The sequence below is a fragment of the Alternaria arbusti genome, assembly GCF_024043155.1.
Source record: "Alternaria arbusti strain BMP 1465 chromosome Unknown scaffold_3, whole genome shotgun sequence".
Taxonomy (NCBI): Eukaryota; Fungi; Ascomycota; class Dothideomycetes; order Pleosporales; family Pleosporaceae; genus Alternaria; species Alternaria arbusti.
In genome coordinates this window covers 2,559,473-2,571,670 of record NW_026249943.1, presented here as the reverse complement: position 1 = coordinate 2,571,670, position 12,198 = coordinate 2,559,473, and the positions used below count along the sequence as shown (strand labels likewise).

General features: G+C 53.3%; 4 protein-coding genes across 4 annotated transcripts; 3 read left to right on the top strand and 1 right to left on the bottom strand.

Moving 5' to 3' along the window:
* Nucleotides 1–224: 224 nt before the first annotated feature.
* Nucleotides 225–1,008, bottom strand: J4E86_003548 (uncharacterized protein; the record flags this gene model as incomplete). Its single annotated transcript, XM_051444101.1, has 2 exons — nucleotides 225–557; nucleotides 622–1,008. 2 exons carry the CDS (start codon nucleotides 1,006–1,008, stop codon nucleotides 225–227), a joined length of 720 nt encoding a protein of 239 aa, XP_051305596.1.
* Nucleotides 1,009–1,891: 883 nt separating this feature from the next.
* Nucleotides 1,892–3,698, top strand: J4E86_003547 (uncharacterized protein; the record flags this gene model as incomplete). The annotated part of the gene is made up of 3 exons (XM_051444100.1): nucleotides 1,892–2,161; nucleotides 2,224–3,481; nucleotides 3,550–3,698. The coding sequence occupies 3 exons, from the start codon at nucleotides 1,892–1,894 to the stop codon at nucleotides 3,696–3,698; spliced, it is 1,677 nt and encodes a 558-aa protein (XP_051305595.1).
* Nucleotides 3,699–7,018: 3,320 nt separating this feature from the next.
* On the top strand, nucleotides 7,019–7,606 carry J4E86_003546 (uncharacterized protein; the record flags this gene model as incomplete). Its single annotated transcript, XM_051444099.1, has 2 exons — nucleotides 7,019–7,352; nucleotides 7,485–7,606. The coding sequence occupies 2 exons, from the start codon at nucleotides 7,019–7,021 to the stop codon at nucleotides 7,604–7,606; spliced, it is 456 nt and encodes a 151-aa protein (XP_051305594.1).
* A 557-nt stretch (nucleotides 7,607–8,163) lies between these two features.
* On the top strand, nucleotides 8,164–10,673 carry J4E86_003545 (uncharacterized protein; the record flags this gene model as incomplete). The annotated part of the gene is made up of 2 exons (XM_051444098.1): nucleotides 8,164–9,125; nucleotides 9,188–10,673. The coding sequence occupies 2 exons, from the start codon at nucleotides 8,164–8,166 to the stop codon at nucleotides 10,671–10,673; spliced, it is 2,448 nt and encodes an 815-aa protein (XP_051305593.1).
* Nucleotides 10,674–12,198: the final 1,525 nt, after the last annotated feature.

The following is a 12,198-nucleotide window of genomic DNA, read 5'->3' as shown; positions in this document are numbered from 1 at the left end:
TATTAGCATTATCCGAGTCTATCGATCTAGGGCGTCCTGTCCAAGCCACGCCTTCAAAACTAGGGTATCAAGTACCGTGTCTGTATCCAAAATGCTTTTTCAACCCATCCCAACAATCAACCCGTAAAAATGATGTCCTTGGCCAAGTCACTCCTCCACTCCAGCGGTATTGGTGTCCTCCTCAGAGGCACTGCTTGTATGCGTCTGATGCATGGAACATCCTTCTAGTTGCGCTTCTTGCCGATTTTCTCAACGAGCTTCGCCGCGTCGTTGACAGCCGCAAACGCGCTCCAAGTGGCCATGACACTCTGGTACATGAGGTATCCTGGGATCACGATCCAGAAAGCGTTCATCAGGACAAAGTATCCCCAGTAGTAGAACTGCTCAGGACGCGAGTACGACAGGTTGAGGATGTAGTGGTCGAAAAGCGAGGTAGCATAGTACAGTACGTCGCCGTAGAACTGGCCGAGCGAGACGATGAGTTGGGCCGAGTAGCGGAGCGGGTGGTCGATGGCGATGAGGTAGGCGCAGAGGAAGGAACCGGGGCCCCAGAATACCTGTGAGAATATTGATTAGTGACTGTCCTTCCTCGAGAGAAGCCGAAAAAAGACGTATACGTACAGCGGTGACGGTCTCCATGCACAGAACGAAGGCGTCCTGGGTCAGGTAACGCGAGTCGCTGAGCGCGTACTCCTTCCACAGCTGGCCAAAGAGGTCGTTCAGTCCGCCCATATTCCTAAAGTTGTAGGCGAAGTAGCCCTCGAAGAACGAGTGGATGCAGCCGCACAGCACAAACCACATGATGGTGGAGAGGTCGCCGGTGCTGGCATTGGGGCGCAGGCGCTTGACCATCACGTACGTGACACTGAAGATGGCGACGCAGCCGGCAGCGAACATGAGCAGCAGGTCCAGCGTGCCCAGCTCGTTGGCCAGATGGCCCACAATCTCCTTCTCAATGGGGTAGTAAGGGTGCTGGCCCGGGGGCAGCGAGAAGTTGCCGGCTGCCATAGCGAAGGATGCGAGTATCGAATTAGACAAAAAATGCAATGGAAGTGGTGCAAAGGTAGAGAAGGGAAAGGAGTACAAGAGCGAGTGCGGTGTCTATGGGCGGGCTACTAGCAATGGGGGCACGGCGTGCGTCGTGGTGCCAGATGGCAGGCCGAGTGGGAAAATATTCCGGGGCAGGAGACGCCATCCAATTGGGACAGCGCTTGCGGCGCGCCCTGGCTGTCAGCGGCAGGGATAAGAAGCGCGACCGCGACTCCCCGTCGTGTCAGATGTCAGCAACTAGAGTCAGGCCGAACACGTAGACATGTGACTGTTCTGATGTACTCCGGCGGCTGTACCGATGCCTTCATAGTCGTTGTTTGAGGCTGTTCGTGGCTCTTCGAGACTGAGCCCTTATCGCATCCTCTCGGTACGCCAGGTACGGTACGCTCATTTCCCTAGCGCGAAGAGGCGTCCTGCAGTCTCGGATAGGCACTCCAACCTGCACCTTGCGCGCTCGAGCTCTCGTCTCTGGATAACAAGACTTTTCAACGCAGAGGCTGTCCGTTGCGACAACTCGTGCTGAAGTCGGAAGTGGCGCGAAAGAGGAGCAAAGATGGACATATCTAAGCGCGTGTATGCCCCAAGGTGCGTAAGGCGAGTAATGAGTGGGAGGTTCGGTAGAACGTACAGCGACAGGCGTTGCTTTAGCCTAGCTTTATTTGCTCGCGCGTCCACGGCGTTGCGAAAGCGAGTTGACCACCTGGGCAGCCCTGGAGGTGTCGACGTCCCCGGGCCCCTACCCCTCAAGCTAATCCCAATCCAGTATACCTCGGCTTCTACTCGCGCGTCCTCTATGTCCGCGATATCACAGCGTCACTCCTCAACCGTCGCATACATCACAATGTCGCAAGGAGGCTCATCTTCAGACAAAGATTGGCGGTCCATATCGAGGCGGAAGAAAGCAGAACAGAACAAGCGCATTCCAAAAGAATGGAAGTTGAATGCCTTACCAGGAGCCGACGTAAAGAGCTACATGGACATACCACGCAAGTCTGGGCTATTGACAAAAGAGGAGCTGGAGATCACCGAACGATATGATGCTGTCGCACTGGCCGAAGCAATCAGAGAGAAGAAACTCAAATGCATCGATGTGACACGGGCTTTCTGTAAAGTGAGCCGTCCCAGATCGGAGCAGACCTCTTCGTAGCCGCTGATGTACTAACGTCATGGCAGAGAGCAGCAATTGCCCACCAAGTCACCAATTGCCTCACAGAAGTCTTCTTTGATGACGCGCTGAAGAGAGCCGAGGAGCTTGACGCCCATCTCGCATCAGGAAAAGCACCCCTTGGGCCACTCCACGGCGTTCCCATCTCACTGAAAGACACCTTCAGGGTCCGAGGTCATGATGCATCGATCGGCCTTGCAGCTCTCTGCTTCAAACCGGCACAAGAGAACTCGATCCTAGTCGATTGCTTACTCAACGCCGGTGCAGTTCTCTATTGCAAGACCAACGTACCTCAAACGCTCATGGCACTCGACTCCCACAACAACGTCTTCGGGCGAACTATTAATCCGCTCAACACTGCTGTGACCGCTGGTGGAAGCTCAGGTGGAGAGGGCGCTCTCATCGCGATGCGCGGCTCAATCTTGGGTGTAGGCACAGATGTGGGCGGCAGCATCAGGATCCCGGCCATGTGCGATGGTATGTTCGGTATCAAACCCAGCTGGGAACGTATCCCATACGCTGGTCAAGAGGGCGGCATGCTTCCTGGGGCAACTAAGGTTGGTATCCCGGCCAGTGCAGGGCCGCTCGCACACACCATGCGCGACATCGAACTCTTTTTCAGCGCAGTCGCATCCCAGCAGCCGTGGAATATGGATCCAGATGTTATACCGTCGCCATGGAACTCTTTGTCAACTACGCGAAAGAAGCTACGGATCGGCATCGTCCGGCGAGATGGAGTCATTGAACCACATCCACCAATCTCCAGCATCTTAGATGAAGTCAAGGCTAAGCTGCAAAAGTCTGGTATCGAGGCAGTGGAGATGGACATCACCCCTCTTTTCTCTCAGTGCCAATCCCTCGCCAATGCGCTTTTTGGTGTTGAAGGCGGCAACGCCATGTTCGACCTACTAGAGTCTTTCAACGAGCCACTCTCGCCATGGCTATCCACTCGACTCAAGCGCAAGAAGCCGATGGACCTTCCCAAAGTTCAGCAATTCCATGGCAAGCGCGAGAAGCTGCGAAAGGACTTTTTGAGCATCTGGAAAGATGCGCATGGCGAGATCGATGCCTTCATCTGCCCAGTCGCGCCACACCCTGTGCCGCCCATTGACCGGTACAACGGCGTCAGCTACACAAGTTCGTTTGTACTGTTAGACTACCCTGCCGGTACTGTACCAGTAAGGTTGTTTGAAGAGGCAGATATGAAGGGAGAGATGGCGAGCACGGAGCCACTGGGAAGTTGGGACAAAGCAAACAGGGAGCTTTGTAAGTATTGTTATTTTCCTCGGTTCGCTGGAAGCACCGAAGCGCTCATATACTAACACGAATTGCAGGGACCAACACTGATCGTTCGGTCTACCTTGGCACGCCGCTTTGTGTACAAGTCGTCGCACCTAGATTACAAGAAGGGAAGCTGGTACAGGCCATGCGTGCCATCGACGATGCTTTGAATGGCTCAAACACTCTCAGCGCGAAGCTGTAGACCAAGGGTCAAAATGCCTGTACGGTGCACTGTCTACCATGTATCCCTCCGTACCTTCATCCTTTGAGTCGTTCTCATCAGCTGGCGGCAGCTCAAGTCCCGTCTTCTTTCTCACCATCTCGTCCCAGTCGCCTCGTACAAAGTGACCAAATGCTTCCATGTTCCTTCCTAGCTTTTTCTCGGAGATGCGTTCGAGCTTATTGGTGTACGATGGTACCCGGAAATGGCAGGTGTCGCGGGTAAACGTCGCTGTGCGAAAGGCCACAGTGAAGTATTTGACGTGAGTCAACATCCACTTGTTCAGTAATATCTCCAGAGCGCAGCTTGCTATGTCTTCGACTGGGGGTGGCAGCTCGCCGTCTTCATCGGGCTCGGTCGGCGGGCATGACAGGTGGAGATACTGGAGGAGTAGTAGGTCTCGTAGAACACCGAGATCCGATATCCCTTGACGGAACTGGTCAGGAGTAATGTCCTCGGTCAAGGCGGGAAATGGGATACCAAGGCTGGCGAGGTTGGTACATTGGGTAGCGATGAAAGCGAGATCCTTTGTGTGAAGTCGAAGGCTTGGGTCAGCTCCGAGATGTAGAGATGTCAATGAATGCCCAATACTAGGGAGGATTGTGGCCAGGGGAAAGTGGCAGTAATCGGGCTGGTCAATCTTGCTAATGCTGCCTTCCCAGAAGCTTGGTGTGGTGGTACCCTCGATGATCGGATTGGCCTTGTCGTAGATCAGGCACAGGGTCTGCAAATCGCTGCAAGACTCTATGATGGTGCACAATGCCGTCTCTTCCTCTTGCTCGATCTCGCGTTCCGACTCTTTGAAGATGAGAGATGTAAGGTCGACTGATGCGCTATGGCATTGATTCAAGAAGCTGCTGACCCCTGCGCAGTCGCGGATCTGGAGTGACGTCATGGCTTTGGCGAGGAAGTGTTTCTTGACGTCGATTTGCGCAAGATCGACGTGTGTGCCGCTGAGCTCCTCTAGACATTTCAGTCTGGTTCGCCAGCCAATACCCCTGATGATGTGGATTAGCGGTACTGGGTCCCCATCACGACCGTTATCGATGACAATCGAAAGAATTTTGTTGCCTTTGCATTCTTTCAACAACCTCCTGCAATAATGAGCAGGGGCGTCGCGGTTGACCAGGATTTCCACCTCTTCGCCATTTTCTTTTCGCAACTTGAACAGCATTATCGGACTTCCAGTTGTCTCGATATGCTTTGGTATTCGGACCAATGGATCAAACTCACTCGAGTCCTTGGAGTCGCCTGCGGCTGCCTCATTGTGGAGTTCAATGTCCTCCAACTCCTCATCGTTTTTGGGATGAAAGAAATCCCATTTCTGGAGAAGATGGGGCAATGATCCCCAAAAGAGGTTCCCACTCGACTTCTCACCATCGTACCATGTTGGTATACATATGGTATCGAGATTAGGAAGATACCGCTGCAGAAGCCTTAGGCAGAGGGCTTCAGTCTGCGCAGTCACCCGGCTCTCATTGGTGAAAGCGAGTGTGCGAAGCTCCGGTTTCGTCCCAGGAGTGTCCAGTAGAGTGTTGAGGTTCTTCATGATTCTCAACGACCTTCGGCCTGCTTCAGGCGTAACGTGCACAAGTAGATCCCGGAACTTCGCGAGGCTCCCGGCTGACAAGCCTTCGAAACGATGCGCTGTGGCAGACTCGATGCGTAGATATGGCTTTTTATAGAGATATTCCTCAAAAAGGGCAACGTCGTCATCCCATCTATTCCGGAGTGCCACGTGAAGCCGACGAGAGATGGCGTATTGGGGCAACTATAGCAGCATACGTTAGCACATCATGACACAGAAAGAGTAGCAATGCCGTATCCTGATACACTTCAAGGATTAAGACCTGCTCAAAAGATCGCCGGCGAGATCGATGTAGTCGTCCAGGTGTATTGAGGCACTGCGAGGGGAGACAAGTATTACTTACGTAGTCGCAAACCATGCGTCGCAACTCTGGAGGGAGCGACTCCCAGAAGTACTTCTCCGCCTCGCCCACATCAGGTTGTGTCGTGGTTGCCATGCTGAGTGACCGTATGCTGCAAACTATACTGTGGTATAGTAGCAAAGAGGTAGAGGTTGTACGGCGAGATTGGGTTGTGAATTGAATCGATCAGCTCCAGCTTCAAGAAGTCGACCGCCAAGGCCGACTTGCAAGCCAGAAACTCGTAGTGAGCGTGCATAATTGCGTCTTTGGTGAAAGTGAAAGTGAAAAACTGCGACGTTGACAGCGCAAGTGGGAGAAGAGACGCGATCGGTCGCGCCATTCCACGGTGAATTACCTATTCTGTCAAGTGACTCAGAGATTCTCTATCTCTCGACACCAAACAAGCTTCTACTCTGGTCAAGTCACTAAGACTTCAGTCACTCTCAGTGAAGGGCTGGGCTGGGTAACTACGCACGGACTGACCGCCAGCTAGCGTTGCGCTGGCTCTATATAAATCCGCCCTCCATTCCTTCTCTCCCTTTCTCAACACCGAGATTTCGCAGCTCACTCAACTCAACTACAACAAGGCCTCTTTACACACCGCTTTCATGCGTCATTCGACTGAACAAACCTTGTATGGCCTTCGGGCTAATCCTTGTGGTATCCGTTGCTGGTTTCCTTGTATGTTCAGCACTGCAATTTTTTCCAGACATTACCCTGAGCGCGAGGCGGTCTTACACTTCAGTGTTCCGCACTCTAGCAAGCTCAGTACATTTGGTCCTGAGGAGCCTATATCAACACTTGCCGGGGGTGTTGACGAATTCATTACCTGGTCGGCGCGCATACAGAAGATAGGCTTCGATGCTGGCAGTGAGGAGATTAGTCTGAGCTGGCATTGGCAAGTCTGGGAAGTGTTCTTTTTCGTTGAGTTTTGCAGCTTGCTGCTGGCTTGAAGAAGGAGCGTAAATTTGCGTAGTTTACATGTCTTACGGGATGTGGCTCATGAGTTTGACTCAGCGTCTTCATGTGACAAGTCAGAGGCCTTGGGAGGCGTGATGTCTCTCATGGGCCAATAGCGAATTCAATTTGCGCGCTGCGCTTCTAGTCTCTACGGGCAATTGAAGTGAAAGCTGAGCATATGACGCACTTGCCTTATCTGGAGCAGCTGGGCACTCGTTTGTTTCATGATTGGCCACCTACCGCATTTTCCCTTTCGCTCGCGCCTGCCAGATGACTAGACATACAACCAACCAACCGCCAGTATGTCGTCTACACAACCCTTACTTGCGCATGCGCCCGTTACTCCTCTTAGTACGACTACTAGCTCCGCTGTCCCGGTCGGCGCCCTCGCAGTCATCGAATGGTGCATCTTCGATGGCCATACACAAAGACGTCGTGGGCATGTACAACGGCGCTGGCTATGGCAGCGTCAGCACCAAATACGGTATATCGTATCAGGTGAGGAGGTGGGGCCCAGTGTGGTATCAAGAGCAAGGCGCTATCAGACCATGGGAACTCTACACGAAGATTGAGAAGGAAGACTTCATCAAAAGAGGATTAAGCGGCGAAGACTTCAAGTTTGTGCATCCGCGAAATCTGGATGTAGCGAATGGAGCTGTACACGTACGAGGACAGCCGCGAGGACAGAAAGAAAAGCGACGGGAAGCAGCAAGACGGAGGTCTCAGGGCAAGGTCGCGAAGCAACCGGGTGCGTCTTCTACACGGTCATCGGCAACTTGACTAAGAGGAACAACCTACTAATCTTTCGCTGTGTAGTCAAGACCGCCCAAAGCCGCAACGCCTCTCGAATGTCTTCAGCACCTCGCGCATCCAGTTCCAGCTCCCGCCCCCTTCGCACTCCCAATCAAGTACAACCCGGTCATTCACCCAATTCAACTCCACCACCGGTTATACCTGAGCACCTTCGGGTCGCGATCAAGGCCAAGCACGGCGAGTGGCTGAGGGCGAATGAAAGGGGAGAGACAGAAATGGCGGATTTAGTTGAGCAAAAGTTGGAAAGCCTCGAGCGACAAGCAATGAAGGTCAGCCTGCCGGGATTCTTGGCGTGGAAGTTCGGACCAGAGCATATCGGCGCCGCGGTGAGCGGATGAGGCAGAAGGGCGAGGGATCGTCTTAGGCCAGATTCCCTTATCGTCTTGTTGTCACGTAGCCAGTTGAAGCCTCCTACTTTCACTTCCTTTTTTTCCGATCACAATCAGATCGCACACGCCGTTGTTGACTGACGCCTCTTGTTATGAGCCCATGCACTCACGAGACTGACTGAAAATGGTTTTCACCGGGTGGGCTCCGCTCGTGCCTCTTACAAAGTCCGCGAGCCTAATCCTCCCGCTGCGCTTTTGCCCAATCTACTTATACTCCTGCCTCAACCTACTATTTACTACCAGCAACACTCCGGTGTAGGTGACGACAGAAGAGCTCCACAACATCCAAGCATCGCAGAAGACACACGACAGCAAGCCGCTACATCAATTCAACCGAAAGAGTCTGCAAGTGTGATCATGTCATCCACAGATAACCCTACAGAAGAGGTTGACGCCTCAGCGCGGATGTCAACCACAGCACGGAAGCGTCGGTTGAATGAGCCATATGTCGCCGCGGACGCCCCACTGCTACCTACAAATACCGCTTCCAACACGGATGAGCCCAGCGGGCCTAATGACAACGAGGACGCAAACTCTCCGCCCAAGAAAAAGCGCAAAACGAAGTCGAACTCACTGGGTGCGCACGCCAAAGTTGCTGCGAAAGAAATACCTAGCGATGAAGAGATCAAAGCCTTCATAGAGGGCCTGGCAGCTATCGAAGACTGGACTTCTCAGGTAGTTGACACCAAGTATATACAACTGGTGCAATGGTACGACGTCGAAGGCATCTCGATGAAACAGTGCGGCACCAAATGGGTAGAAGAAGGATATGCAGAAGGACGCGCAGATCCGAAAAAGCAGAAGACTGAGGTTACTGAATCAGGGATGTGGAAGCACTACAGCAGCCACGGGAGGAAGTTCCTCGAGGAGAAAGGTCTCGTGTGGGTATCTCCATCGGCGCGGAAGGCTTACAAGAAAAGAGTTGGCGTCGTCGAGCAGTCCAGAAAGACAATCCCAGAAAAGACAGTTCCACACAAGACGGTTTCACCCAAGACAGTCTCAGATCGGACGGAGCGCATACCATCACCTGGTATAGAAGAGGAGGAGCCGCTGACGATTGCTAGCTATACCAACGTGCTTGAGAGCAGTGAACACATGGCCGACGAACCAGTGCCCCGTATTCAGCGATACACCACACCACAGCCGCAAGAGGAGACCACACGAGGTCTTACTGAGGCTGCGATGCCTAAGCCAGAAGACTATCGAGTGGGACTGCATCGTGGAGAAGACGCGGAGTTGATGTTCCTTCTCTCGAGGAAAGCGAAGGCAGAGTCGAGACCAAGCGACCTCATTTGTGACTTTGAGAAAAAAGGGAAGAGGTAAGTAACTCTATGCCAAACATGACTACAGACCATAGAACTGACATCATACGTCTTGACAGCCCTGCCGCCGCGCAATCAAGAGAGGTAACGAGCGATCCAGAGGCTGAGGCTGCAGAGGTCGTACGCTACAAGAACAATCGAGACACCGAAGATGTTCTGAGCTTCAAGCGAAAGACCGGTGACGTGCGCCGCGGACATCCCACTCGACCTGTTCTGAGCCGAAAGCAAGCCATCGAGCACTGCACCTTTATAAAGGACGCCATCAAAAACGATCCGACAGTCGATACGATCGAGTACGGAGAAGACATAGATGCCGATACTATCGCCCGCTTCGTCGCGTGCATCTCGCCCGACATCCGAGCGGCCCTGCCCACTCACGATGTTGTCGAATTGATCAACGCGGGTCACGCGGACACACGGACTACGGAGATCCAGTGGTCCATGCGAGAACTTGAAGACTTATACGTTTTCGCCCACACGATGGGCGCACTTGCGGTGTGCGATATGATCATCGATAGAGTATATGAGGAGCTGCATCGTCCCCAGCAGCGCCTGATTCGCACCATCGATGGTACGATGGAGAAATTCGGATTCCTCCGCATGAGCCCAGCGTTCATGAATCTCTTATCGGAGAATGACACGCGAGCTTTCAATTTCTTTGTCGGTGCTTTGGCCATGAAGGCCGAAGATACCCTGGAATTGCTGAAAATATCCGGGCTCGATCATTGGTACCATGAATCTAAGCAGGCGTTGATGACGAAACTGGAAATAGAATGGGCATCAGGAGCGAGCATAAGCGAGTCGGCAGCGATATGTTCGACATACCATCACCATTGGAGCCCAGCGACAGGATGTTACAAGTCTGTATTGTCCACGGCGCCCTTGGTATCGAAATCCAACGCTGCGAAGCAATCGGCGCCCACGTCCCGTACGTTCCAGAAGCGACCCGAGCCCTACCAGCGCAAAGATCGTAAGAAGGAGGAAAAGGAGGAGGCCTGGGCTAAGAAGGTGGCATTCCAGAAGATCGATCGTGAGGCCAATAAAGCGCATGGGCGTGGACTGACGCAATGGGAAGCCGAGCAGGCCAGGCTTCAGAAGGTTCAGCAAGAGCTCCACGACGAAGACGAAGAGTACAATGGTTCCTCCGACTCCTCACACTCGTCAGACGACGAAGACGTCAATGTGATCGTTGTGCAACTTCCTCGGGTATACAGCAGAGCTCGCGATCTCTTCCGAAACAGCCCTGGATCATATGCTGAACCATCCGAATACACTTGGATTGCGTCCGATCTGACGCATGCGAGACTCGCTGCCCGAGGCGGAGGTGGGCTGAACTATTCCGGCGAGGGTATGAATCTTTCCAAGGACACCGCGGAGATTCAGCGGAAGAAGGTAGCGATCGTGGAGGGCCAGCTGCAGATGTTTCGCGATAGCGGTTACGACCCTGACAATCTGCAGGGCTCAGGCCGATTGCACGCCATGTCTCAGAGGGCGAGTGAAGACGGGGAGATGATCGATGGAGACGAGAGCGACGACGAAGACTAGGATACTAGCCACGATGGAGAGGCGACGAGGGTGGTGAGCGCGAGCGCTACGATGCCTGGATTCGGTGTTTAGACTGGTGAGATTTCATATAACGAGTACCTCGCACGCTAGAGTGGGATCTGCTGCGTGAGTCTTCAGGAGCTTGCTTGGTCGTGTACAGGGGAGAACGAAGGATATAATGCCCGCCGGGGCAGGGGGACGATGGCTGGTCGAGCCTGGGTTGAGTTGTTGTGAGGGCGGTGGACCATGCCCTGGTAGTTTACGCGCATGTCGTGGTAGGGTAGAGAAATCGCGTACTGTTTGTCAAGCTGCCGAGGTCTCTTTGCTTGCGAGCGCGCGTGCATGAGTCAGCATTCTGGACGCGTCGGCCCCACACGTGCGCAGACGTCATTAACCCTGGAAGCTTCGGCCCAATTCGCGTCCTTGTCTATCTGAGCCAGCCCCAGCCCCTTGTCCAGCCCTACACATTGCGACGATAGCGACCATGCTTGCCACGACAACTGCCGACCGTAACCTGAGACGTCGATAACATCCCAAGGCCACAGCCTTCTTTATACCACGAATGGTGACATCGCCTCGCATATGCCCCGGAATATTACCGGTGGGGCAGCTCGGCGCATCAATTTGGGAGATTGTGCCGTAAATTGTCAGTCTGGTGTTGATCACACGTCTGTGCGAGGAGCAACGGTGATACTCAAGTATGGTGCTCGTGGTATAAGTGTGCGCACGCTTGTACGTTCGTTGCCATTTCCATCTTCACGCTACCGCAGCGCCGCCATATTGACATCATCCTCAAAATGCGCTTCACAACCCTGTGTTGTATCATGCTTGCACCTTTAGTAGCCCTGGCGGCTCCAGCCGAGATACACAGCAGGTCAGATATACTCGCAGCCCGCCAGGCGCGTCCGACAAAGCCGGCACCGTGCGTGCGTGTGATGAACACAACCGAAGCGCAGACAGCTACGCGTGCCGAAGCCTTCGCCCAAGCTTTCATCTACAAGAAGGATATCAGTGAGGCGTTCAAATACATAGCCAAAGACTACATTGTGAGAGGGCCATGACGTCTTCAAGAGGATCAATGACAGCTAACCACGTACAGAACCACAACCCCGCTGCACAGAACGGGTCTGACTCCGCCTGGAACATCCTCTCTCCAATCTGGAGCTCGCAGAGCATTACACCATTGCGTACAGCGTTCAAGTCTCCACAAAGCTGGCTGAACTACCGCACCGGAAGTTTTGGGGAAGTCGTTGACCGTTTTCGATGGGAGGGTGGATGTATCGCGGAGCATGTAAGTCTTACCTCTTATACTGGAATAGAATCATCACTAACGTGGCAATCTGCAGTGGGATCAAGGCGAGAGATTTCCTCCGCAATATGCCTGAATCTGAATAGGCAATCGATTGATGCATATGACCACATATGATAGGAATGTATGATCGAAAAGATGTAGATACGTTAAGCCCAATGAATAACGACAGCGCAAACCCTTCACGAATGAATCCCAGATATCCCACCAGCCTAA